Below are 27,542 nucleotides of genomic sequence, written 5' to 3'. Positions count from 1 at the left end.
CTTTTTCTACTTACATCCCCTGCAGGAGATCAAATTTACTTAAGGCCACGTCTAGCACTAGCACTTAGTCTAACACTAACAACGTCATGTCTACACTAGCACTTAGTGAAAAAAACACTCCCCTGAGCGACATAAGTTTTGCCGGCATAAGCCCTTGTGTGCTCAGTGCTGTGTTGGCAGGAGATGCTTTCCCGCCGACATAGCTACCGCTGGTTTTATTATGTTGATGGGAGAGCTCTCTCCTATCAGCATAATACGGCTACACGAGTGATCTTACAGTGGTACAGCTGTACCGATACAGCTATGTCTTGGCAAGCTTGTAAATGTAGACATGGTCTTAGCTTGTGGGACTACTTCATTCATTTGAACAGCCCATGAATGTGTTTGCCAAATCTTTCCTTCCAACTTTTTACTCTATCCTGTCATTTCTTCAACCGCCTTTAAGATTATCCTGCCAACCTGATACAGTCAGAGACAAAAAGGGGAATTTTTTTTCTTTCTTTTAAATAACTTTTATTGGAAAAAAACCAACAACTTTCTAATATATCAACAGAAGCCTGGGGAATGACTCAGCGGGAAACAAATACAATCAAATCAGCAAAGTATCTTCAGTAAAAATAATGTTTATAACAAGAAATCAAAATGAGCTAACAATATTTTTAACCTCTCCAAAAAAACAGAAAATGTCCCAGGCTAGGGTTTAACTTAGTCCTAAATGACCTTGCCCCAGAGCTTAATTTTCCTAAAAGCATTCTCCATATTCTATCTTTCAAACAGGAACTCTTTTATATACCTTCCCCTGAGCACCTGAGGCAAGGTGAAGGGAAAGTGTTGCTGGAATTAACCCTTTGCACACTGAGGACTCACTATGCACCCTGTCACAGAACCTTATACTGGCTTAACCAAAACAACTGAAATTAACCTACAGGCTAAAAGCTGTTGCAATTTGGGCCTGAATAGCTGAAGTTAGTTCAGAGAAATGTACTGTACTTTTATCTTCCAGCACTGGCAAAGCCTTTTGTGCTGCAGTGGGATACACCATAAGAAAAAGAAATTCCCCGAGGAGAGCAGCTGTACACGGATACCTGCTTCAATCAAAGGGCACGTCTACACTGGCAAAGTTACAGCACCGGCAGTTACAGCACCACTCAGAGAGCGCTGAAGGGAAACTGCTGTTGTATGTCCACACTGACAGCTGAATGTGCAATAGCTTGTTCACACTTGCGGCACCTGCAACGGTATTTGGAGCGGTGCACTCTGGGCAGCTATTCCACAGAGCACCTTTTTCTCTTCTGCCGCTAAGACTTGTGGGAAGGCGGAGGGGGGGTCGCGGGGAATCCTGGGTCCTGTCCCAATGCCCCATGATGCATTGCTTCGCATCCCAGAAATCCCCGTGCTTCTGTCTGCATTTGATGCCATCTTTCAACGGTTTGCGTATTGCGCGCCATGCCGCATTCCTTCGGACTGAGGGAATGGATCCCAAACTGTTGATCAGTATGCTGCTTGCTCTGACCAGCATGTCACGAGTGGCAGTGGAGTTATTCCTTAAACTACAAAGGAAAGAGGAATGTGACATTGATCTCGCCACGTGTAGTAGCTCTGACACGAGATTGTTTGTGGCATTCATGGAGGTGCTGACCACAGTGGAATGCCGCTTTTGGGCTCGGGAAACAAGCACTGAGTGGTGGGATCACATTGTTGTGCACATCTGGGATGACGAGCAGTGGCTGCAGAACTTTCGGATGAGGAGAGCCACATTCCTGGGACTGTGTGATGAGCTCGCCCCAGCCCTGCAGCGCAAGGACACGAGAATGAGAGCTGCCCTGTCACTGGAGAAGCACATGGTGATTGCACTGTGGAAGCTGGCTACTTCGGACTGCTACTGATCGGTTGCTAACCAGTTTGGAGTGGGAAAGTCAACTGTTGGACTCGTGTTAATGGAAGTGTACAGGGCTATTAATCGCATCCTGCTCCAAAAGACCATGACTCTTGGCAACGTGCATGACATTGTGGCTGGCTTTGCACAAATTGGCTTCCCTAACTGCGGAGGGGTGATAGATGGCACACATGTTCCAATTCTGGCACCAGACCACCTAGCCACCAAATACATTAATTGCAAGGGGTATTTCTGAATGGTTTTCCAGGCTCTTGTATATCACTGTGGGCGTTTCACAGACATTAACGCAGGCTGGTCGGGAAAGGTGCATGACGCACACATCTTTCAAAACACTGGCCTGTTCAGGAAGCTGCCAGCAGGGTCTTTCTTCCTGGACCAGAAGATCACTGTAGGGGAAGTCAAAATGCCCATTGTGATCCTGGGAGACCCCACCTACCCCTTAATGCCATGGCTTATGAAGCCATACTAGAACTGGCAGCTGGTGGGCACAGCACCGGAGTGGCGGTTTGCCTCCCGGGCCTTGTGGTAGGTATTCCGTAGCTCCTTCACTTTGACCCTGCACTACAATGTGTCCCGGTCATGCCCCTTTCTGTCATGCATTGTGAAATCTGTCTGTAGATACTATAATTCCTACAGCTGGAGCACAGTTGGGACTGGACAGCCTCCTCTCCCCAGATGCTGGTGAGGTCTAGCAGCTCAGCATTGCTCCAAGCGGGGGATCGCCTGGTGCGTGGAGCAGGCCTGGCCACCTGGAAAGATGCGCTGAGACCACTGCACGCATCACCGAGCAAACAGGAAGGGGACTTTCAAATTTCTAAAGGAATTTATGGGGTGGGTATGATGGTTGGTCACCTGAGGGCACGGCAGTAGAGTTCAAAGCAATGACCAGAGAGGTGAAAACAGGCACTGTGGGACACCTCCCGGAGACCAATTGCAGCGCTGTAATCGCCACGGTGTCTACACTGGCGCCCCAGTGTAGAAAGCTGTACGCCTCTTGGTGGGGTGGGTTTTTTTTAAAAGCGCTACCACTGAGCAGTTTCTGCACACTAGGTGGCTTGGCAGTATGTACACCTTGGGAGTTATAGCGCCGAAAGCTGCTTTACTGTGCACAAACTTGCCAGTGTAGACAGGGCCAAAGTTTGTAGAGTAGACATGGCTTGAGTTAGTGTATGAAGCTTCTCTGCAGAAGCCACACCAAAAGAGGCTGATGAGGGTATGTGCTGAATCAGTGCATCCTCTCCCTAGCTACCTTGGACAGTCCCCATTTCTTGTCAGCACCCCCACTTTTCCCACAATCTTTTCCCACGTCAGGGGCCCTCATCAGGCATTAAACTTGTACCATTTCAGTATCAATTTGTTGTTTGCAGCTCAGCCATATTCTTAAACAAAAGAGACAACCACCAAAAACCACAACAACAAACAATCCCCCAAACAAACACAAACAGCAACAACGCACCACTGATGCATAAACATCTCATCTCTATATATTAAACATAAAATTTATTTCCATTAATTTCTGATATGTACCATAATGTTTTCTAAAGTTGATCATGTTTCCAGAATAAACAGTTCCTCTTCAGCAATGTCGGTGCATGAAAGTGATATTGAACCTTACATACTGCAGAAATATAATCAATGTAAATTGAAGTTATATTATGTACTTTGAAACAGTACCAGTTATATTATGTACAAGAAAGAATTGTAAAAATGAAACTTTCAAAATGCAGGTGAGAAACCACTGCTGAAAGCCACAGCAGCCCAAACACTGACAGCAACAAAGGAAACCAGGTGCTAAAATTCATGCCATTACCACTGCCCCAGTTTCAGTATGGCTCCACCACAGCCCTGTGATGGCTTGTCAGTTCCCATTTTGAAACACTTTCAGAAGTGGGGAGAAGGAGGATATGGCTGTGAAGAGAGGGAGCAGATGGAAAGGAGAACCAGATATCGAAATACAGACTGGGAAATGTCAATTGAAACTGGTTATTTTTAGCTATGAATTACATAAAGGTCAACAGGGGGATCCTCCTGTGGTGGTGAAGTGCATAGTAGTTCCTACATCATTCTTCCTTCTGGTCTGGCATAAGTGGTGTAGCCAGGGAGAGAGAGATCCCTTGTGATCTCCTGCTACTCTATCAGCTTCTTGGAGCCATTGGCAACCAGCATAATTTAGAGGAGCCTTTGGGGTCACTCCTGAAAGGTGCAGCACAGAACCTAGCCCTATTTCTGTAAATGGGTATAATGATATTTACCACCTTTGTAAAGCCCTTTGAGAGCTGCTAAAGAAAAAAAGCTATATAAGTATTTATATAATAAAGTATTGTTATTAAATACATTTTTACACTCCTTTTAGGGATCTACATTGACCACTGAAAAGTTGTTATTCTTCTTTACTACCCTATACAATGTTCCTTCGTGCTGTAAGAATGCTCAGTAATCTGGGAAATTTGGAGAAACATTTTAGCTACAGTTTGGTAAAGGAGACATTGGGACAAATTCTGGCCTTTGTTACACATGTGCAAACTTATGCTCCAAACTTGATCACTATTTCCTCAAACAATGCACTGTTCCTATTAAAAAGAAAAAAAAATAAAGGTTATTTGAGACATAAAACAACTCCCTGTGACGTGTTTTAGTTTAGTCTTTTACTTTTGACCATTTCACCTTGACTACATTCCCTAATTGTTGCCATGTCAGAATCACAACCTTAGTTGTAGCCAATAGTATACTTCTAACGTCTACATAAATTCAGAGCTACAATTATAATTGGGACTCTGATAAATTAAATAACCAATTGAGCCCTGTCTCTGTGGTTTATGATGACCCCAGAGAACCTCCTAATGGTATTGCAGTCTTATTATGTACAGCTGGAGATATATTATTCCTTACGTTTCTGCCAGCTGTGACACAGTTCAAATTTAATTTTCCACAATAAGGGTGAAATCGTGGCCTTCCTGAAGTCTACAGTTTTGACTTTGATTCCAGTGGGACTAGGATTTTGGTCACATTTTGGTCACATTTAAATGATCATATTTTCTGTGCAATTTTAGTGTCTGTCACTATTACATTATTGTGAATTAAATTTGAAAATTGTGGAAGAGATTTCATTCAGGTTAGCATTTGAAATTTGCCACTGGAACTGTTTAACTTGTAGATCACTATTAAAATAATGGACTATCAACCCTTCTGTCACTGAAGGTAAAACTGATTCTTTAATTAAAACTAGAGTGTGCCTAGCTACTCCAGTTACGTGCAAAGGGAGAGGTGGCTGCAAGAAGCAGTCCCTATGCAGTGACTGGACACAATTGCAGTCCCATTGCTCCTGACTGCAGAGATTGCTTCTGTCTAGTGTACCTCCAAGTGGGAAGGGGAAGAATAGAGCCCATGGCTCTGCCTAGGCACCAGCCAGCTGGCTTTATGTACAGGAGAGAGTGTCCTGGACTCCACAAGAAGCACAACAGTTAATCCACTTTGCCTGCATGCCTAGAAGCTAAAGCAGAATTGCTCCTGGAGCTCCCCCTTGGGTAGAGGGGCCAGTGCACAACTGAGCCCATAGTTTCTTCATGGAACAGGGTATTGTGGTATCTGTTAACAAATACAGATTTCAGAGTAGCAGCCGTGTTAGTTTACATTTGCAAAAAGAAAAGGAGTACGAGTGGCACCTTAGAGACTAACCAATTTATTTGAGCATAAGCTTTTGTGAGCTACAGCTCACTTCATCGGATGCATTCCATGAATGAATCCAGAATACATCCGATGAAGTGAGCTGTAGCTCACGAAAGCTTATGCTCAAATAAATTGGTTAGTCTCTAAGGTGCCACTTGTACTCCTTTTCTTGTTAACAAATACAAGATCCAGGGGTCCTATGCATGCCTATCATAGTATGTGTTGTACCTCATCCAGTGCACCAAATGCCCCAACAATTATGTGGGTGAAACCAGATAATCACTACAGTCTTGAATGAACTCACTCAGAAAAATAATAAAAGAGAAAAATACCCTATCAGTGTGGGCGAACACTTTTCACAAAGCGATCACTCCATATCTGACCTCTCAGTCCTCAACCTCAAAGGAAACCTGCATAACACCTTCAAAAGACAAGCCTGGGATCTCAAATCCATAACTCTGCTGGAGACTAAAAACCATGGTCTTAAAAGAGACCCTGGTTTTATGGCTCACTGGAACTATTTGTAACACACCCTACTGCCTGCTCACCCTTAATTGCCCTCTTTATTTTAAGTGGTCTCCTACAGCATGTGTGAACCCCTTATGCTTAACAATATGTCCCACCTTATATTTAGCTTGGACACTCTGGTTACATTCTCCAGATCTGAGGAAGAGCTCTGAAAAGCTCAAAAGCTTGTCATTTCCACCAACAGAAGTTGGGTCCAATAAAAGATATTACCTCATCAGCCTTCTCTCTCCCATATCTTGGGACCAACAGGGCTACAATAACATTGCAAACAACAAATACGTGTGTGACATTTCTGGCAAAAATGCAGAGGGAACAAAAATGTAAAAATAAATAACTTCCTGGGTCTAACAGTTGTAGCCTAGTACTCTGCATCCTCTCTACTGGCCTCCAAGATTAGTCAGAGATAGAAGGGATAGGGATTTAAAGGACCCAAAACCCAGCCACTATTCTTACTGTCTGCTGTTCTCCAAGTTCCGCCCAGCTACAGCAGAGCAACTGAGCTAACAGCCATTGCGCTTATGAGATGTGGTTGTGCTCTGGGACTCTTACAGAGCACAAGGTGGGAGTTAATACTGCATGAAGCAGCAATAACTTTCTACATATTTTACTGAAGATCTTTGACAGTTCTGGGAGGGAGGGAGGAGCATACAGCTTGGTTCAGTTCCTCCCTCCATCCTGGCCCTGCCCTTTTTTTGCACAACCCATTGTCCAGGGCCATTTTGGGGGGAATAGGGCAGCATCACTGTAATCACTTTCCTGCTCCACATAGCCCATCAGTTGCTTTCTCTGTGATATTGCGCCTCTCTATACCACTTGGCATGGGGCAGCAGAGGTGTCTGTATTAATTAATCAGTAACAAAATATATTTGAGCTACTAAAACCATAGGTAACAAGCATGGATGAGACAAATGCAAAATAGCACTTTCAATGACACAAATTGTAAGGCAGTATTATATGTTTTTCTGGCAAAGACTCTTATGTATTATTAGCCAGCTCATGTTCAAATACTATTACAGGAAGTCAGACAGCCTATCCTGACTCACTGGTGACATTGAATACATTTATACACATTTTAGTTTAGGCTGCTTTCTGCTGTGTGACCACAAATCCATACTGTGATGGGCCTGATCTTGCAGTCAGCAGGAGTTTTGCTTAAGTAAGGGCCCTATGTAGATATCTGGGTCTATCTCCACAAGGTTCTTATTTGGAATAAAACAATGCATTCTGACATGAGCTGAGCGACCAAAATGGGTTAACAACCCAGGCGGGCCACGAACTTATTTTGGCATAGTGGTTAGATCACAGTTGTTTGCCCTATGTAACCCAGTCTTAGATTCTTTTGTTTTTAGAGACACAGAACATTGGACCCACCCAGCAGATTCCATGGCATTTGGGAATGACATGTGAGTAGTTAGCAGGCGGTGAGCATGCCTCCAATACTTCCTGTATCATCTACCTACAAGTGACAAGCACCAAAGAGGTACCTACCTGTGAATCCACTAATTGCATCACAGTGCATGAGGACTGCTTTGTGGGGAAACCTAGGAGAAGGGCACTCAGACACAGTCTATCTGGCACGTTTCAGAAGCACAAGCTTTGCTCATAGGAGGCTGCTCTAGAGGAAGAACAGTATTTAGAGATGTTATTTATTTATTAAAATTCAGGTTTAAAAATCTAGTGAAACATTGTCATAGAATACTGGGTTTTTGAGGGTGTTTTTTGTTGTTGTAATTGTTACGTTTCCTGGCAGGGAAGGTTTTTTTTTTTTTTCAGTTTAGAATGTTCATTTTTAGAATTTGTGGAGGGAGGAAGACTGGGTCCACAAGGTTTGGTTTTGTATCAAAAACTGATGTTACGTAGAAGCTGATAATTTCTTAAAGAACAACATAAAATGTATCTAACTTCAACATGAAATTCATTGTCACTTTCAGGTTCAAAATCCACACAACTGGCCTCTGTCCAGCAACGTGTGCTGCATGGCATCCCCTGTGCCTGCACAGTGTCTCAGTGACTTCCATTTAGGTGCCTAAATTAGACTGGCATATTTGGGCTCATAAATAAATAGCCTAATTTGCAAAGATGCTGATCCAGAATTTCCCAGTCACCATAAAGTCTGGGTGTGCAAGCTGCACAAACTCCATAAGAAATAGGGAAATCTGCCTGCTCTTCAATGCTAATGATGAGTATTGGTAAAAATTAAGGTTAAAATGTCTGTGCATGCTTAACTTTCAGCATGCCATCATGCCCAAAGAACCAGGACCTGAAATATGCACTGCAAACCTCCTATGCTACAAGTCTTGCCTGGGGAAACATTAATGAGTCTGCAGTAACAGGGTGTTCATCTGGATCCCTTAAATCCAAAATTCTTTCTTTTCACATGTGGCTATGACCCAGGGAAACCTCCCTCCTTATCTACAGGCCAAGGTAGCCACAGCTTAGTGTTGACTCCTATCAGCGGTGAAGCCCATCCAAGACCGCAGATTCCCTCTTGGTTGTGTCCCCCACAGAAGGGGGTACCCGAACCTCGGTTTACCCACACCAGTGTCTGTACCCCGGGCATAAATCGCTCCCCCAACCCTTAGGTACCCGAACCTCAGTCGTGCCCTAGGGCATAATTTACCCTCTTAATAGTTACTGTCTTCCCCTCACCCCCGTTATCCGAACCAGCGATTACCCGTGCGGGCCCTGAGTCACTCCCAACCGCGCTTATCCGACCCCAGGGGCCTTGCCAGCTCCCCCAGCCCCCGAACCTCGGCTCCGCCCCAGGGTGTGAACTGCCCCCTTCGGATCAGGGGTGGGGGGGGGAATTAACCCCTCCGCTCCCGACCCGCACCGGACCCCGAACTCCCCCGGCTGGCCCGGGAGCGCAAGGCCCGTCCGCCGAAGCGCTGCCAGGGCTCGGGCCCAGGCGGGACCCCCGGCAGCCGGCGCGGGCAGGGGGCCGCGCCCCCTCATTCTTTGCCGGCCCCCGCCCTGCCGTCAGCGCCGCTCTGCGCCCGCCCACCCGGCGCTGTTGAGGCGCCCCTGTTTGCTGCGCCCGCCCGCACTGGAAGCAGCCGCTGGCTTCTCCCCCCACCACAAGCAGCGGCGGCCGGATCGAGCAAGCCGGTGCCTTGGGCCGGGCGGCGCGGGCTGGGAGGGGCAGAGCCGCGTGGGGAGGAGCCGCCGCCGCCGCCGGATGCTGTGAGGAGGCAGCTCCAGCTCCCCCGCGCTGCCGGCCACTCACCTGGGTGGGCAGCAGCAGCAGGAGGAGGAGGCGCAGCCGGTCGGGCTGCCCCGATCCCGGCCCGGGCGCGGAGGAGGAGGCCGAGGAGGAGGCGGCGGCGGCCATGGCCCCGGGAACCTAGCGGGGCCGGCGCCGCGGCAAGTCCCCGGGTCCCCCCCTCGCTGGGGAAGCCGGTCTCCCCGCACCGCCGCGGCCTAGACTCCCGGGCGGCCCGTCCCCGGCGCGGGGCCCGCCCGCCGCCCGCAAGATGTCCACGCGGACGCCGCTGCCCACCGTGAACGAGCGGGACACCGAGAACGTGAGTCCGGGCGCCGCGCCGCGCCGCCCTCCGGCGGGCTGGGTTCCCTCCCCGCTCCCGCGCTGCCCCCCGCCCCGGCCTCCTTCTCCGGGCTCACCCCAGCCCAGGTAGCCAGCGCCCGGTTAGGCCGCCGCCGCCGCCTCCCCCCAAACCCAGCTGGGCCGCTCCCCCGTACGCACGCTCCGGGCGGGCCAGGCACCTTTCTTCAGCCCTTCCCTTCCGTGCTGGCCCGGATCGCCTCGTCCTCCGGCTCCCCTCCTTCTGGGCAAGCGCCCCCACCGCCTCGTCCCCTAGGCCGGTCACCCCTCTCTGCCTGGGCTTCTCCCTCCCTCCTGCATTCTCTGTGTGAGCCAGGCACCCCCGTGTGCCCCCTTCCCCCGCCCCGGCCCACTCCTCCGAGCCAGACTGAGCTCCTCTCTCCCATCGACCCCCACCCCCTAGGCTAGGCAACCCCCTCTGACGTACCCAAGCTGGACAGTGACTCTTATGCATTGTCTGTTCAGGTTGGTTAGGACTATCCTTGAACACAAGGATAGTCTGGTAGAGTCTGCACCTCCCCATGCCAGCAATCAGGTTTGGTTATGTCCTTCACTCGGGGCAGGTCTACGCTAAGTCAATCTAATTTGGGCACTCTGGGGTGTGGAAAAGACCCCCCCCCCCCCCCGAGTGACGCAAGTTACAGCGACCGAAGCGCTGTCCACACTGCCGTTATGTTGATGGGAGACGCTCTTGCGCCAACATGGCTTCCGCCTCTTGGGGAGGTGGAGGAATTATGCTGATGGAAGAGCGCTTTCCTGTTGGCATAGAGCGTCTTCACCGGACGCACTACATCGGCACAGCTGCGCTGATGTAGGACTTCTAGTGTAGACCTGTCCTCAGGCTTGGGCTAGCTGCACATGTTTCCTCTCGAGGCTGGTTTGCGCCCTTTCTATATTCTCCAACCCCTCCATACACCAGAGGTAGGAAACCTTTTATGCTCTTTCTGCCTGGGCTGGGCACGCTACCCCATCTTGCCTCCCCTAGGTTGAGCTGCTCTCGCTTTGTAGCCCTTTGGGGATGGGTTGACCTTTGCATTCCCCTTACGGTACTTCCTCTGATGCATCTTGCTCCTCTGAAAGAGGCTGTACTCCCTTGACTAGTACTCCATCGGGCAACTTAGCTGTGTCTCCATTTGTGCTCTTCTTAAACATCCTTCGACCCTTGCCTCCTTGTTCCGCAGCCAAAGTGGTGCCTTATAAATAGGGCCCTACAATTTTACGACCGTGAAAAATGCATCACAGACTGTGAAATAAGCCTTTCCCCGTGAAGTCTGATTTCCTCCTGCTGCTAGGAGCGCCCCAGCCAGGGGGCTCCTAGATCCAGCTGGGCTGGGGAGGGAGAGGACTTGTCCATCCCCTGCACAGCTGCTCTTGGGGGGAGCTCAGACCCACCTCCACGAACCTCCTGTGGCTACAGGAAGTTATGCAGTTGCTGCCTTCAGAGTCCAGCTCTGAAGGCAGCACAGAAGTGAGGGTGCCAATCCCGTGAACACCCCGCCCACACACACATACAACAGGTTTGCGACCCTCTTCACAATCCCCTTTTGGGTCAGGGCCCCCACGGTTACAACACCCTGAAATTTCAGATTTGAACATCTGAAAATGTGAACTTTACCAATTTTCAAATCTCATGGATGTGAAATTGACCATAATGGACTGTGAATTTGGTAGGATCCTACTTACAGAGTAGAGGCCTAAAATAATACTGGCCACCATAAACGGGGTGGATATTTCCAATGTTAAGCTTGTTATGTGGGAGGGCAGGGTAAATGAAAAGTTTTAAAAGATTTGACTTTATGTATATAAATATCTTTTATGTTCCTTTCCAGTGGTGACATTTTATAGATATACACAGTGGTGGTATACGAAATATGAAACTTTTTTTGTGTGGGGTACAGAATACAGGGACAGAAACCTAAAACAAATATGTCTAGAAAGTGCCTATCATTAATAGCTATTAGGATAGTAATGGAAGGGGTAGGAGGAAGAATGGAGACAACATACAAGATCTGGCCTTATGTTTACACATACAGTTTCTAGTAGGCAGATATGATTATTAGGAAACTGGAGGGAGAAGTGAGTGGGGAAAAAGATACATTTTTATTTATATTGCAGTAGTACACAAAGACCCTAACTAAGATTTGGGCCTCATTGTGCTTTGCATTTTATAAACACACAGGCAGATATAGTGCCTATTCCAAAGAGTTCACAGGCTAATACGAAATAAGAGAGAGGCGGTAGGGAAGGGAGGACAAAGGTAACAGAAATAAGATCATGTGGTTACATTAATTAGTATAACTTAATTGTTCTGTATCTGAATTTTTTAATGTACATAATTCAGTGAAACTTAACTGACATAACAAGCCATACTAACCATAGCCCACGTGTAAAAAATATACATGAATATAATTAATCTGTCCCTTACTGTTGAACAATTGATCTGTAACACATGTCAAAGAGAAGTGAGCCCCTTCATGTCATGTCACATCATGTGGTATAGTTGGAAAATGATTTAGTTGAGGTAAAGGTAAAAGAGGACAAATAAGTTTGTAATTATAAATACCATTCCTTATTTATTGTAAAGTTCCAGGTCTGTTTGGTTTTTTTTATTTTGCAGAAGATAAAATGTTGGGTGATGGTGGAGGTTGGCCTTTTCTTGCTTGCTTTGGTAAAGCTAGTAATGGCTTTAGTCATCTTCCTGACGTAAAGGCCACTTAGCCTCCCAGTCTGGGAACTCTTTGGAATTCCATAGTCAACTTCAGCTGAACTCTTTTGGATGTTTTTAGTGTTGTTTGTGTTATGGTAGCACGTAGGAAATGCAACCAAGGATCAGGGCCCCATTGTGCAGTGTACTAAACAGACAAATAACAAAGATATCAGTCGCTGCCCCAGAGAGCTTGCACTGTAGGTGTCATGCAGCGTGTAACAAATGCATAAAATAGTGTGGGGATGGGGTGGAGTGGAAGGATGAGATAACAAAATGAACAGAGTTGAGAAGAAAAATAGAAGTTGCAGCTTGCCTCATGTCTAACTAATGCCGGGTGGAAAAAATTGCGACCTAATGGTAGATTGATTGCAGAGAGGTGTTTTAAGAAGGGATAGAGAGGAGAATAAGAAGGTGGCTTTATGAATTTTGATAGATTTCCCCTAAAGCTTGGAGGTTGAATGAGAGAACACGGTAGTTGGAGAGGCAGGTGGGATGCCTTTTTGATGACGGTGAAGGCTTGAGTATTACTCCTGGGGGAATGCTGCTCCACTGCACGTGCACAGAATTTATGTCCCCCGCATATTTCTTTGCTTTCCTGTAGAAAAATGACTTTCTGGCAGGGAAGCAAAGGGAAGCCATAAGAACAGTCATGTGACCCTCCCCAGCAGTATGTTTTGAGTTCCCAGGGTAGATGGCAGAGAGGTAAATTACTGTGGGACAAGAGGCAGGACTGGGGAAGACCGGGCTGTTGGCTCCTTCTCTGCGCCGGGCTCAGTTGCTAGTCCTGGCTGGGCTGGGGAGGCTGGGACTTCCTCTTCCCCTGCACAGCATCCAGGGCCAGGTCAGACCCACCCCCAGATTTCTCTCCCTGCTGCAGGAAGCTCTGCAAACCACCCCGCCCCCACTTCCTACACCCATTGCTCCTCAGCTGCAGGGTGACGGATTCCTGTACAGGGAGCTGCTCCCCCATCTGCCCAACCCCCATGCATCCAGACCCTCCCGCTGAGTCTCACCCTCCCCCGATGAACCCCACTCCCCCTGCACCACCCTGATGAGCCTTGTGCACCCGGATCCCCACCCCACTGAGCCCCAGCCAGCTACAGTGGATCCCCACCCCACTGAGCCCCACTCCCCCAGCATCTGAACCCTCCCCCACTGAGCTCCCCACAACCAAAACCCCCTGCCAAGCTCTCTCCCCCCCCACACTCAACCCCCCCGCCCTGCTGCTGAGTCCAAACCACCTTCCCCTTGGCCTCCCCTGCAGCGTTCCATTACCGTTGCACCCAGAACCACCCAACAAGCCCCTGTGCATCCAGATTTCTGCCCGTATCTGGATCCCCCACTGAGCCACCTACACCCAGATTGCCCCACACAGAACCTTCTCAACCCACACCTGGATCCCCCAACATTAAGCCCCTACACTGTTGGATTCTGCCTTGCTGAGCCTGCCTGCCCACATGGAGGGGCGGGACCCTGGGGTGTTTCTGGGGCAGGCCGGGTCCTTGCGCTGTGTGAGCGTTGGGTGCAGCCTCACCGCTGAGTCTGTGTCCCTGGGGTGGGGGTGAGGGGGTGGGAAGCTGCACAGTGATCTCCAATCTCTGTGCAATCAGTAGCCTGTACTCCACAGTGCCATGCTGGAGCCTCCACGTTCATTTGACAAATACAATTTGCAGAATTTTAAAATATTGTGTGCAGAATTTAAATGTTTTGGCGCAGAATGCCCTCAGGAATAGTGTGTGTAGCTTGAAGTACTATGATGGGAAAAATTATTTGTGTTATTGGATTGGAAAAAATTGTGCAGCAGGAAAAGTATACTCAAAGGTCACCTGTACAACAGTGTGCATGCAATGTGACAATCTCATGAACCTCGCCTCCTCCCCCAATGATTTACTATTTTCTGGTTCATGAAGATAAGGATATTAACTTATTAGATACCAATAATGCCCTGAGTTTTAATTTCTCTTTGGGGGTTAATTGGACAGCCTTGTACAAATGGCTAGCAGGGAATAAGCAGATTAGTCAATTAAATGCAGCGACCCAGACAAAGTACTGACATGAAGTCTGGCTATTTTGCACCAAGGAACTGAAATTGTCCTGAGGAGAAGGATAAAACTGAAAGTGGGGGTGAGGAAGATAAGGGGACAGCATGGGATGGGTTAATTGGGTATATTAACTATGCTATAGTTAGAATATTTTTATTGTCTGGATTTGCTTTACATGATAAGAACATATGGTTTTGGTTTGGGGAGAGGGGGCGTGGGAGAAAATATCCTGACAAGAATTCTTTTCTCCAGTGCCTTAAGCAACAGCATGGCCTGGTTTCTGAGCTTTGCCGGTTCAAAAGTACGCTGCATCTTTTTTCTCCACAATTTGATGGAGAGGTGTGAATATTGGCCATATCATCTCCATGTCAGATTATTTTTCTCTGTATGTAAGTGTGCCACTACATACATGGCTTAGGTGGTGGGAACATAAAATGTTGTGTTATCCTTCTGTTGGAGATGATTTTTGCTTCTGTCAAAGTTGTACAGTATTGTTGCATCCACAGAATGGGTTTCCATGCTGTAGGGAAAAACCAGTTGTCGAGACACAGTGTTGTGGAAGAAGAATATAGATGGAATGTGTGATACCTTTTTAAATGTAGGTCAGCATCTTTGTTTTTTACAAAACTATGTCAACCAGTTTGAATTTAACTTTTAATTTAAAATGTATACGGCTACTAATGGGACATATGGAATAAAGGTTTAATTTCTGACTTCTCTGTTAAAGGAATTCATCTCATATTTCTGTTCTTAAGTTCGTGTCTTTTTCAGGCTATTCTTTTGTCAAATGACATTTTGATTTCTTATTAAGTAAAAGAAAATGTTTTCGGCAAAGCAAGTGAAAAAAATCTCCACACATGACTTTAACTTTATTTCCTGACTCTGTGGGTTTTAAGGTTCATATGTAACTGTAACATGAATTTGCTTGTGTTCCACATCCTGAAAATTGTAATTTTACAACCAATACTGATTGGTTACACATTTAACCAGAAAAGCAAGAAAAATACTAAATATGTGCAATGTTGTCAAATTATCATTGCTGTTGAGACCTTCACTTTTTTTTTACATTGTGATTTTAATTGTGCAGACCTAATTTGCATTAATGTAGCTTTTTGAATTTAATACCTTTGTCTTTTTTAAAAAGGGGAAAACTAATTTGCCTTTTCAAAGAATAAATTGGGAGCCTTAAAATGGTAAAATTATTAGAAGTTAACACTTTGTTGTGAATGGGTTAAGTTCCTCCCTGTGCTGCTGCTGTTCATATGGAGTCAGTTTTCTATACGTTTTTAATGGTGATAGAACAACAGAAAAGATTGAGCTTTAATTTTCCCTTTAAATGAAAATACAGCATTTGTAAAATATTGTAAAATCTGGCAAAATTAGACTGATCTGTTTGTATTTGCATTTATGATTTTTTTCTGACCCTGAAGTTAAGGAAGTTGAGTCTTTTTGAAGAGTTTGAAGTTTCAGTAAAACTTAAGGGAGTGTTTATGCTGTAATAAGTTAGAAGTGGTTTTTTTTCTTTTGTTTTTTGTGTTTTGCACTAGTTGATGTCTGTAAGCAGAAGCTATTGTGTAGACAGGGCAAAAGCGATTTTACTACTGATCTCTGAGAGCTGTTCAATGAGAGTGAAAATGTGTAAGCCTGGTCTTCGCTACAGTTTCCACCACAGGTAATAATGAAGGAGCTTCACTGGTGCAAGCACAATTCCTCCCTCTCCCCACCAATTTTCCAAGTGCAAACAAAGCCCCAAAATATCCTTCATGCAAATTGTCCCAGCAGTAATTTAAGAATATCAGTTCGGTGATCAGGGCAAGCTGGTAGAATGTGCCATGATGTCCCAAAAAGACTGGTTTCGTGGGCAGTGTTCAGAAGTGATCTTTCAATTGCATAGCATGTATTTCCTCCACCTCCCTTCACCAAAAAACACTGCTCAATGCAGTCAGTGCCAAGTTTCAAACTCTGGCCCTTATCCTTTAGCCATTGTTTTTATTTTTTTTTAAATATGTGGCTATAATTTAACAGTACAGATTTTTTGTTTTTCTTCTCTCCACGATTTCAGAATCACTGGAGGGATTTTGCTAAAACTCTCTTAAAATGGTCTGGTGTCTTCTGCCCTATATAATATACCCCTTTGGGCAGTGGTAAAGCGTGAAAAGATTCAGAGCAAAAGGTGAATGTTTTGGAATGTTATGGGCATGTGAAAACAAGAAGTTAAAATGGAAACTATTTTATAACCTTCCCTATAGTGGAAGTTTGAGGTACATGCTATAAAATAGCTTAATAGTTTTTCTTCCATTTTAACTACAGAATCAATTTTGATTCTTTTCTCCATATCTTCCTTCTCCCCAAAAAAGTTTACTGCCATATATAGTTAATTTATAGCGATGGTTTCACTTCCCCAGTTCGTAAATGAACTTTTTTGGTAGTCTCTCAGTCCAATGTTAAAGTAAAACTTCCAATTTTAACTGTAGGTGGTTTTCTTGTAATTAAATGCTGTGAAGAATAATACTGCGTGATGTCTTCTCAGGCTAGATAATTAGCAAAAAGGTCTTCTAAATACTGAGGCTGTCTCAAAGTCAATTTTGAGTTTTGTAACCAGGTAGGATATTGCACATTAGGCAGAATTTTGGCAGGTATCCCAGGGAAACCAAGGTAAGAAACTACAAATTGTTAAAATAGTACTTTTTGCAAGGCAGGTTTCCTGTCCTGCTATTTTCAACTTCATTTACATAAATATGACCAAACGTGTGCAGTAATTATATCTGTAAAATAATTCTGAGGTCGCTTCATTGAAAGGTATATGTCATATGTAGGTTAATTTTGCATCCTTGTGAAATAGAGGACAGTTGCGGAATTTTTTTTTCTTTTAGATGAGTCTTAGGGTTTTTTGTGTGCGAACTTTAAAAGAAAATGTTTACTTTTGTCGAAGGACATATGTTCACATTCACTGTAATAGGCTTCTGCCCAGTTAAATTCAGCTGGGCTACAATTAACCTTTAAGGCAATGAACCAGACACGATCAAGTAGGAATGGCATGATTCATACTATAGTGGTAAATCAATAGAAGGCTGTTTACACGTAAAATATTGAGTAGATTTTTCTGTGCATCAGCTTGTAAATCCTACAGTGATATGCATTGTTCTAAAATTATTTGTCCTACCAAGACAGATGATTTTCCTTCACTTTGATGTGCACTTGTATCATTGTGATTGTGAGAAGCAGTAGATGATAGTAGAACAGATTAATATTTTTGTTGAAGTAAATACATTTTCTTTACTAGCTTTCAAGTGTCATGGCTTGCTCTTGTTCATTTTGAAAACTTTCACCCTGTTCCAGAGTGTTGACCACTTGAAACTCCTACTGCAGTCAACAGGCTTTGTAATTCTTCAGTACTAATCAGGAGCAAAACGCTTTGTGTGCAGAATGGTTTAGATTTTTGAGTTATTTTATAAATACTTAAACACTTAATAAAATTGATTGTTTTGAAAGTGGAAACATTTATGTTTACATCCAAGTGTTCCCTGCACCGTTTAGAACTCCAGCTTTGCAGTGCTGTGGTAATGTGTGAGGACCAAAAAGTTTCACGTTTGTTGTGGTAAATTTCTAGTTATTTTCACTGTCTTCAGTAAAGATGAATACAAAACCTAAACAAACTTTTTCAAAAAAACAAGTAGTATAAGTTATGAGATACAACTTGAATTAAAAAAAACTGCCTGAATAGTATGGGAAGTCTCTCTAAAAATCTTCAAGTATCTGTTTAACCCACTAAATGAATGAATAATAAATGATTTCATAGTACTTCATATGGGAAATCTTAAGAAGATTGCTAATGTTGATTGAAATACTGTGGAAAACTTATTACGCAAGCATATTTAATTTACTCATAAGTGCAGACAAATACCAACACTGATCAATACAGAACTGTCAACAGCATTTTCTGCTTAGGTGGTTGAGTGGTATTGCAGAATCCACTTCTGTTTTATATTTGTTTTGTATACTATATGTGAGAGTTACAAAATGAAGGATGTTAATGAAAAGAGAAAGTAGCATTCAAACTTAAAACAACATATTACAATAATTTAATATGTTCCAGTTAATCCATAGAAATGAACCTAAAATAATATTTCATTCTACACTGGTCTTTTAAACTAATAAGACTGTAGATATGAAACTTCTGTTATAAGAAAGGACCTTAGTTCAATTTTGGTACTAAGCATTCACGCAGTACATATAGTGGAACATCTGTGACCACCTAAGATCTTGTAGCTCTGTTTTGCAAGAGTAAGAGATGTTATTAATGGTGACAAATTCTTATTTATTATTACAGTAAAACACAGAGGCCCAACAGAGACTGGGCCATTATGTGAGGCACCATACAAAAACATAGTAATAATGTCCCTGTCCTGAAGAGCTTACAGTTTAAGCACCAGTCCTGGAAACACTTAACACAGCTGAACTCTAAGCACATGAGCAGTCCCATTTAATTAATTCGGACTACTCATGCATAGAGCTGAGATCATGCACAAGTGTTTACAGAATCAAGATGTAAACAGAGCAGGCAGACAAAGGGTGAAAAAGGGATACAACATACAAGCAACTGAGAGGGAACACATGCATAGAGGGGTTGTGACTTGCTCAGGGTTACACAAGAGGTCTGTGGCAGAGCTGGAAATTAAACCCAGATCTCCTGAGTTCCCATCCAATATCTTAACTACAAAAAAACCCCCATCATTGAAGAAAAGAACTTAAAACTTGAAGCTAGCATAAGAAATGTCAAAGGATTTGAAGAAACAGATGTATTTTAATAGCAAAATAACTATTTACTTCTTTTTGTAACCCTGATGAATACATTAAATATACTGTTGAGTAATTTCATTCTGTAAGCCTACATTTCTGTTTGAATTATCTCATGTTCTTAATTTTGTGACTTAAACTGTTACTTCGTATGTCCTTGCATTGTTTGAACAGCTTCCATTGTTCCTCCCCCAACAGTGATTGCATGCTAGTAGTGAATGAAATGGACTGTTTCTAAAAAACACACACAAATATGTACATATTTGTGCATACAGAATATGATGATGACTGCATGGCAGTGAATATTGTGGTTTTATTGGCTTGAGTTTGGGTGACACTTGTTACTCATGAGTGCCGATACCGGCACCGATAAAAACTTTATACCACACAACACCATTGTGTATTCGCTATACGTCATACAGAGAAAAGGTTTTAAAAATGTTCTTGTCTTTTTAAACACTTCTGTCAGTATTACAGCATGTTACGTTTCCCACATGTAAAATGGTGCTGCCTTAGTTCCAGGGAGTCCACTTTTCAAGGCTTAGTGGGAGAAAAGATTGTAACTAATTTTAGAATTTTAATAATTCAAAATATTTTTTCCATATTTAAGGTTGGACTTGTGAAATTCAATATCTCTGAACCTATTAAGGGCAAGAGCTGTATCCAGTCCAAAAATAACAGTCTCCTGTTTCTAGCCTTGTTGGGTCCTGAGGTATTGAGCTTTAAACTGTCAGCGGTCTAGGGTTCAATATTCATCATGTAACTACAGGGGTTGAATTAGGAAAGGGGGAAAACAAATAAATAAAACAAAAAATGTGGTATTTCCAAGCAGAGTGGATAAAAATCAATGATATTTTAAAAATAAAAAATGGTCTTTTTGTATTTAAATTAATTTTCTTAATTATTTTTGTTTTAAAAAATCTATTTAAAAATAAATTTGAAAAGGATGACAACCTATGTTAAGTCTAAACTTACTGTAATGTATTAACATTTAAATTAAAAACATTAATATTAAGCAGTATATGTTTGCTGCAAAGTTTTAAAGAAAGTCAAGCCATTAAACTGTTGACTGAGTACTTGGAACCAGAGTTTGTTGAAGTGCTAAGCCAGGTTTTGACAGCAGTAGCCTCTTCTGCAGACAGAGAGAGAATATTGCTTTGTTTTAAATCAGTCTGCTCTGTTCATGTCAAATCTGACCAGTTGAAAAGCTAAAATAAACCAGCATTCACAATAGATTGTGTAGATGTTCAAAATGTGATTATGCATGCTTTGGTCTGTTTGGCAGTAGTCTCTTTGGGAAGCGCTCTCTACGTGAGGCTCAGGTGCTCTGCTATGCTCTTTGATCTTTTCTCCTTCTTCGATGGATGATAGAGGGAGAAGTAGTGCTCTTAGAACCACCTATTCATAGTGCCAGAAGCATATGCGTGCAGATCTTCATACTAAGGTCTTCTCTCTGCTTTCTGTTGTTTATTCAGTAAACAATGTTAACAAAATCTCTCTTACAGTGAGATAATTTGCACATTAGGATTATCTCACTGTAAAATCCTAAAAAACGTCATTTGTAATATTTACTGTGAGCTTAGCATTGTGCCTCTGCTAAAGATGGCTGATTATAGACAGGTGAGAGAAAAAACACTTATTCCATTGTAAAAAGAGTGGAAATAAGGCAACTGTGGTTTTACTGAATGGTAAACTAAGCAGGCCTTGCTTATATAGTCTATTTGAAACATGGTGATAGGATCTCAACTACCACCTCAGCTGATTCATTTGAATAGATTTATTATTACATGCTTTCTAATATCTGTCATCTTGAGACACACATTACTTCTGCTCATTATGGTGCTACTGTAAGTTACCCTCTTCCATAGACACTGACTTCTGCTTTTGCTGGTGGGTGCTCGAGCCCCCTCTGCCCCCAGCCCCGCCCCAACTCCACCTCTGCCCCCTCCCTGCCCCTATTCCTACTCCTTCCCCAAATCCCGGCCCCGCCTCTTTCCACCTTCTACCCTGAGCGCGCCACGTTCCCGCTTCTCCCCCTCCCTCCAAGCACGCCGCCAAACAGCTGTTTGGGAGTGGGAAGTGCTGGAAGGTAGGCCGAGGAGCGGGGACATGGTGTGCTCAGGGGAGGAGGCGTAGGTTGGGCGCCAGGAGGGTGGGGTGGGGGAGCTTGGCTGGCAGTGGATGCAGAGCACCCACTAATTTTTCCCTGTGGGTGCTCCAGCCCTGCACAGTCGGCGTCTATGCCCTCTTCCAAATGCTAGTCCTGCAAACCGTTAAGTAATACTGTACTTTGTCTGTCTGTGTGTGTCTCTCTCTTCAAACTGTACTTTCTAAACTCCTTTATTTTCTCCTCTTTGGTCATTTATCCTAACTTTCTTATGTTTCCCACCCTTCCCTGTACTATCTCCAGATTTTTTGTTTGTTAATGATGTGAACCAAATTGTACACAATACTCAAATGTCTTTGTCTTTACCAGGGTTACATAGTTATTATCTTTTCTTGTCAGGCAAGTGATAGCTGTGTGTGTGCACATCCCGAATAGCATTTTAATAGGGAAATAATCTGACTCAAAGTTCTGATGAAGAGACCAAAGAACGCAGAATGTTTTGAACCTATTGGTGAAAAGGGACTATTAGACTGTAGACTATTACAATTTTAAATGCTCAGCCAGATGACAAAAATGTTTTTTCCTTAATCAGTGTTTTTTTCCCCCAAGTAAGTATCACATTTTGTTCTGTACTGGGTGATATAATAAATACATAATGAGAATTCCTCTATATGAACTGAGATTAAACATTTTCAGAAGTCATCTGTTGAGAGAGAGAGCATATTGTTATGTTACTGTAAGGCAGTATATTAATTGTAACTTTCTTAGCTAAAAGTATCTTCATAGAGGGAACTTCTGATATAAAGAGTTATCTGATAGGTGGGTAATATCTTGAGGAAGAATTATGAAGCAACAGAAGATTTTAGAGTACCTATTACAGCAACATGTATGGCTCTAGGAAAAAAATACATGAACTAGTGAGTTTTTCAAAAACTCATCTATAAAGGATATACACTTGACCTTTAGCGTCTTCAGTTGTTTCTCACCTATGAGTTCTGAGACTTGCTACAAGATAGGTACTTTCTGGAAACCACATTTGCCACCTATGTCCATGGATAATAAATGTGCAGTTTAGGTCTCATCAGAAATTTCAGGATAAAAACTTTTCACTGAATTACTGAATAAAACAGGCACCCCCCTAAGAGAACATAGAGCTGTTCAATTTACAAAGGATTACAAATTTTACAGTTCATATATTCCTTTCATAGTGAGCAATTCTCCGTGTACTCTAGAGGATATTCTGCACAAGAAGATGAAAAGTCATCCTTTGAATTTCCTCCATTCTATTTAAAATAATCACTTATTCTTCAGGAACAGTTCATGATTGGCAGATTCACTTAACCATCACCTTTAAGAAGCGTAAGTGGATTCTAACAATTTGGGGGAAATGGACACTCAAAAAAAATCTGGGAAGTTTACTTCATAAAAGTGAAGGCATATTAGAAAAAATAATTGTAGTTTCAGAAGTTGAAGAATATATGGAAATATACATTATAGGGGACATCTTTTCTATTTTATCTTTGAGAGAATATTCTCATCTTTTTTTACAGCACTCAATAAATTGAGGAGTATAGGATATGAAGACTCTAAACGTATATGAAAGAAAATACCAGTTTCACATGAAAACACTGAAATTTCACTTATCTATCTAATATCTAACTTCATTTTTAATTAGATATGGAATTAGTAGAAGCATATTGTGAAGGAAGCATTATGACATGTGTTTAGTTGTTCATGTCTGCATCAAAACATGCTTGACAAAGAGGTGGGTCTGTGGATGTAGATGCTAGCGTGAAGCTACAGGCTCAGATGCTGAGCCTATTCCTCCCTTTGCCAAGATCCTGCTCTTTGTCAGTGGGGAGACTCGGCCATGGAGTTGGCAACACTACTATCATCCAGGGCCCTGCTTCTACTTCTGAGTTTAGTTGATATTGTGAGGGGAAGGGGAAAGAGGCACATTTCTGCCCTTTGTATCAATATTGGTTTATCTTGTCCATTCTCCCCCCCCACCTCCCCAATGTCCTCACGAACACAGGGAAGGTCAGGGGAATGATCTGTGCCTTGATAATAGCCTCCCCCTGTAGTGCTCCAAAAATGCTTCCCCCTCATGCCCTCATTGTCCCCCATAAGTTTGGATTCAGTGAAACATCTGTATTTTGTAATACTGAGAGTCCCATCCAGTGAGCCACCTTGATGATTTGCTGGATGGGACTGTTGTTAGAAGGCTGCTACTTGGAAGCTGTGTTTATCCTAGCCCTCCAAGAGCTAGAGAGAGAGTAATTAATGGCAATTTTAATATCTTTGAATAAGTGTTTTATTTTGTTTTGACCTCTCCTCATTTGTAACTGTAATTTCTTTACTACTCTACTTCTCCCTTTCAATCTCAATTTCATCTTTAATTTTCTCAAGAGATTCCCCCCAACCCTCCTTTCTCACTTTCTTGGATAGTAGGTCCTATTCCCAGTGTCACTATCTGTAATTTTTTTTTCTATGGCCCTGAGACTTTCTTTCTGATCTTCTCTTGCTAATAAAATTATCCAGTTCTGATTCTTATATTTGTTCTTATTCCTTGGCTTTGGCACTTCTCTTCACCCTATACTCTGTCACAAGAATATAGTTGACATAGCTTACTGTACATAGTTTGACTTTAAATGGCTGTGAAACTTTGTGCAATATACTTCGATATGAATGACAGTATCCAAAAAAGCTGCTGTTATCAATGAATGAGTCCACTCTGACTGTTTAAAGACTTTTGATGTGTATCATGTATTTCTCAGTTGCTGAATGTTGCTTTTGACTGATTTCAGAGTAGCAGCCATGTTAGTCTGTATTCGCAAAAAGAAAAGGAGTACTTGTGGCACCTTAGACTAACCAGTTTATTTGAGCATAAGCTTTTGTGAGCTACAGCTCACTTCATCGGAGTGAGCTGTAGCTCATGAAAGCTTATGCTCAAATTTGTTAGTCTCTAAGGTGCCACAAGTACTCCTTTTCTTTTGACTGAAAATAGGGTCTTAGAAAGATTTAACTTTCAGTCTCAATTATTTTAGTGTTAAACTTAGGATGGTCTGAGCTCATGGATTGTGAGAAAATTAAAGCTCAAAGATTAATTTAGGTGAGAACATCAACTCAGGAATGCAATACCATGGGGTATTTGTAACTTAAGCTCTGATCTTGAAAAGACTTGGCACCAAGTTAGGCATGTGCCCCTGGAAGTAGTCCATGTGCCCTGTAAGTGCTTGGAGGGCATAAAGTTAAGGACATTCATAAATCTTTGTGGGATTGGGGCCATGTTTGCTAAATCCTAGGGCAATGTAACGATTTCGACACATAGGTGAATTGTTCCTAAGGAGTTAGGGTAGTCTCAACTGTTTGCATGTTACTTAATCACTTATTTAAAACTGTATTAAAATAGGGACAGAGTGCACTCCTATTGGGAGAAGGAAAGATTGTTTTCCATATTATCTGAAGATGCCTTTTCTTTTAGCTCAAATCTACACTGTAAGTACTGCTATATCTGACTAGTTGGATACAACATAGTTATCCTGTTTCACAGTTAAAACACAGTTTTCTCTTGCAAGATAAAAAGGACCAGACTGCATTGTAACAGCATTCCTGAACAGTGCAATACCCTTTTACTTCAGCAAGTTGCACAGTTAAATGCAGTTCATTCCTATGGTAAGACCAAACTTTTAAACAATATCAGGGAATTATTGTGTTGTAACTGAGTCCCCAGCTATGGTGGTGGTTTCATTGGTGACTGTATCTTACACTTACCCTTACTTATAAAATGTTGGACAGGAAAAAGTTGCCACGTATGGGCTTATAACAAAAAGCTAGCTCCACCCTTACTGTGGCAAGACTACAGTCTCTGTGATGTAAATCCTGAGCCCAAATTAAGAACAATAAAGTGGTTTTTCACACACTTCCTATTGATTATGTTCTTATTTGGTATTTAGAAATTCATTTTTAGCCTATATACATTTTTATCCAAAATAATTACAAGTGGCGTTCTCAACAAAACTGCATTCTCCAGACTGTCAGCCAAATGACTATTTGAGAGAGATGTGCATGTCTAATTATTAACCAATTTTGTGACATAACATATTCCATTAGGATACAGAAATTCTAACTAACCAGCATAAACACTTTTCATAGAGCACTCTGTGTAATTTTATAAATGATGTTTGTTTAAGAAAACCTATGTTTTACACGACTTACTAAAAGGTTCATGCTGCTAATAATAATGGTTCATAAGGAACTTATAAAAATATTTAGAGTTGGAAAACTTAAACATAAAAATTGTCAAATTTTAACTAGTTGTTTCCAGAAACACATCAGGAAACCTACTTAGAAGATCATGCAGGAAACCCAAACCAAAAAAAAAGCTTGATAGCCGTCCAACACAAAAACAAAACATGGAACCAAATATAACCATTTCACAGCCAATGGAACGCCACCTGCAGGAGAAACCAAGACAGGTGACCCATCATATGGACACTACATGACATCCCAATATCATCAAAGACTACTTCTAATCAGAATGGAGGTTTCTGTACTCTCCAATGGAGTGAACTTCTGCCTCAACTTAGAATATGATAACATACTAACATGAACTAGAAGAATTCTTCTGACTCTGCATTAAGGAATTCTTTCACAACAAAGACTACACCAACCCCAATGTCCCCACTGACTGTCGTAAGAAAGAATAGTCTGAGTGGACACCCTTCAGAGGACAAAACCATACAGTAGCTCATTACGTTGATTGCATCAGGAAAAACATTGACAAACCTGGGAACTAAAATTCATAATTCTGCTAGATACCAAGAACCATGCACTTAACAGGGACACTCCTTCTGTCACCCACAACACTGTTTGTTACCTGTAATTGCCCACTTCAGATCCTTCATGCATAATAATCTAATGCCCAGTTGCCTGCTTCATTTCAAGTGACTGCCTCCAACATTCAGGGCACACTGAGAACAATGATGCAGCAACAAAACCACTTGGGTTCCTCTTTGTTCTTGGGATTATATATAATTTTTGCTTATTGCAATACAGCATTAGGTGCTCATCTGTTACTGTGGGTGCCTATCCCACATATTGGTCTTTAATCACAACTGTGATGATATATCATGGGAAAAGCGATGATCTCTCATGTAAGCATCCATTTAGGGCTTTATAAGTTAAAACTAGCAACTTGCTTTCCACCTGGAAACTTACTAGACATGAGTGCAGATCACAGAGAAGTGGTCTAAAGTACTCTGTTTGCAACTCCACTTAGGTGGGTTGCAGTTCTCTGCAGTAGCTTCAGCTTCCAAATGGTCCTAACACTTCAGCGTTACAGGGTGTAAAACCTCTCCCAGCAAAGTCTAAGGGTGACTTCTGCCTCTGCTGCTGGTTGCTAAAGCACAGCTTTCTGGTACTGTTTCTTGTTAATTACCACAGAGATTTACTCCCTAACCCTGAAGACCTGGGGGATGCAGAGGGTGACCAGATTTTCCAAGTGAAAATCTGTCATCTGTTACCTGGGTGAGAAACAGGAAGGCTTGGCAACTGAGAAGTAAGGGTTTGTGGTGTCATGTCATATCTGACCTAGATTGCAAGTTGCTTGGGGCAACGACTACATTTTTGTTCTCTGAAGTGCCACACTTGCCCAGTGGCACTGTAAACAACAGCTAAATAATAAGACTGGATGGTTGTTAAATGCTTTTTTCCACATTCCTTTACTGATTTTTTTTTCTAGTCTTAGCTATGTTACCCATGTCTTTTGCACTCTCACAGCCCATTATCTTCCGCCAAACCCTATCTTATTTCTTGCTCCTTTTCCTATAAGTCTTTGATTTCTGTTCAGAATTTTTTTTTTTCATCATTTTTGCTTTCTGTTGATTTTTTTTGCCCTTCAATTATACCTCCTTTCCTCCTTCACATCCCAGTTGGTCTCTTATCCTCTCTTTTCAGTGACTTTCCCCACCCCACTTCCATGTTCTCCCCAGCATACCTCTACCGTGGCTATCTGGGCTGGGCACAAGCACCCTGGTGAAGAGGTGGTACAGTTTTTGTGTCACGTTTCATTTTTGGATTTCTTCAGAGAGCCCCGGGTCTTTCTGCTGCTTGGTAGAGAAGGTTGGCTGGGGAAGGTTCTGCTGTGATATTTTGTAAGAACAGAAAGACAGTCTTGTAGAACTCTTAATTTGGGTGCTCAGTATTAAGAACCTAAATTTTTTTCTCATGTCTTT

General features: G+C 42.9%; 1 protein-coding gene and 1 long non-coding RNA gene across 11 annotated transcripts in view; one reads left to right on the top strand and one right to left on the bottom strand.

The window, feature by feature from the left end:
• Positions 1 to 258: 258 nt before the first annotated feature.
• On the bottom strand, positions 259 to 9,087 carry LOC114020587. Of its 4 annotated transcripts, XR_006289826.1 has the most exons (4): positions 8,766 to 9,087; positions 7,580 to 7,706; positions 3,425 to 4,467; positions 1,735 to 1,790 (listed from the first exon to the last, which is right to left on the bottom strand). It is a non-coding gene; the product is annotated as an uncharacterized LOC114020587 (long non-coding RNA). The 4 variants fall into 4 exon arrangements; XR_006289823.1 differs by lacking the exon at positions 3,425 to 4,467 and having other exon boundaries at positions 259 to 3,276; XR_006289824.1 differs by lacking the exon at positions 3,425 to 4,467 and having other exon boundaries at positions 259 to 2,283.
• A 405-nt stretch (positions 9,088 to 9,492) lies between these two features.
• Positions 9,493 to 27,542, top strand: part of MARK1 (microtubule affinity regulating kinase 1) — a 116,138-nt gene continuing 98,088 nt past the window's right edge. For all 7 annotated transcript variants that reach the window (XM_037895693.2, XM_037895691.2, XM_043543623.1 and 4 more), the window contains exon 1: positions 9,493 to 9,615. In XM_037895693.2, the coding sequence (XP_037751621.1) occupies positions 9,565 to 9,615 (51 nt within the window). In that variant the 5' untranslated portion in view covers positions 9,493 to 9,564. The remainder of the gene's footprint in view (positions 9,616 to 27,542) is intronic.

This window comes from Chelonia mydas, chromosome 3 (genome assembly GCF_015237465.2).
Source record: "Chelonia mydas isolate rCheMyd1 chromosome 3, rCheMyd1.pri.v2, whole genome shotgun sequence".
Taxonomy (NCBI): Eukaryota; Metazoa; Chordata; order Testudines; family Cheloniidae; genus Chelonia; species Chelonia mydas.
This window is presented reverse-complemented; position numbering and strand designations above follow the sequence as displayed.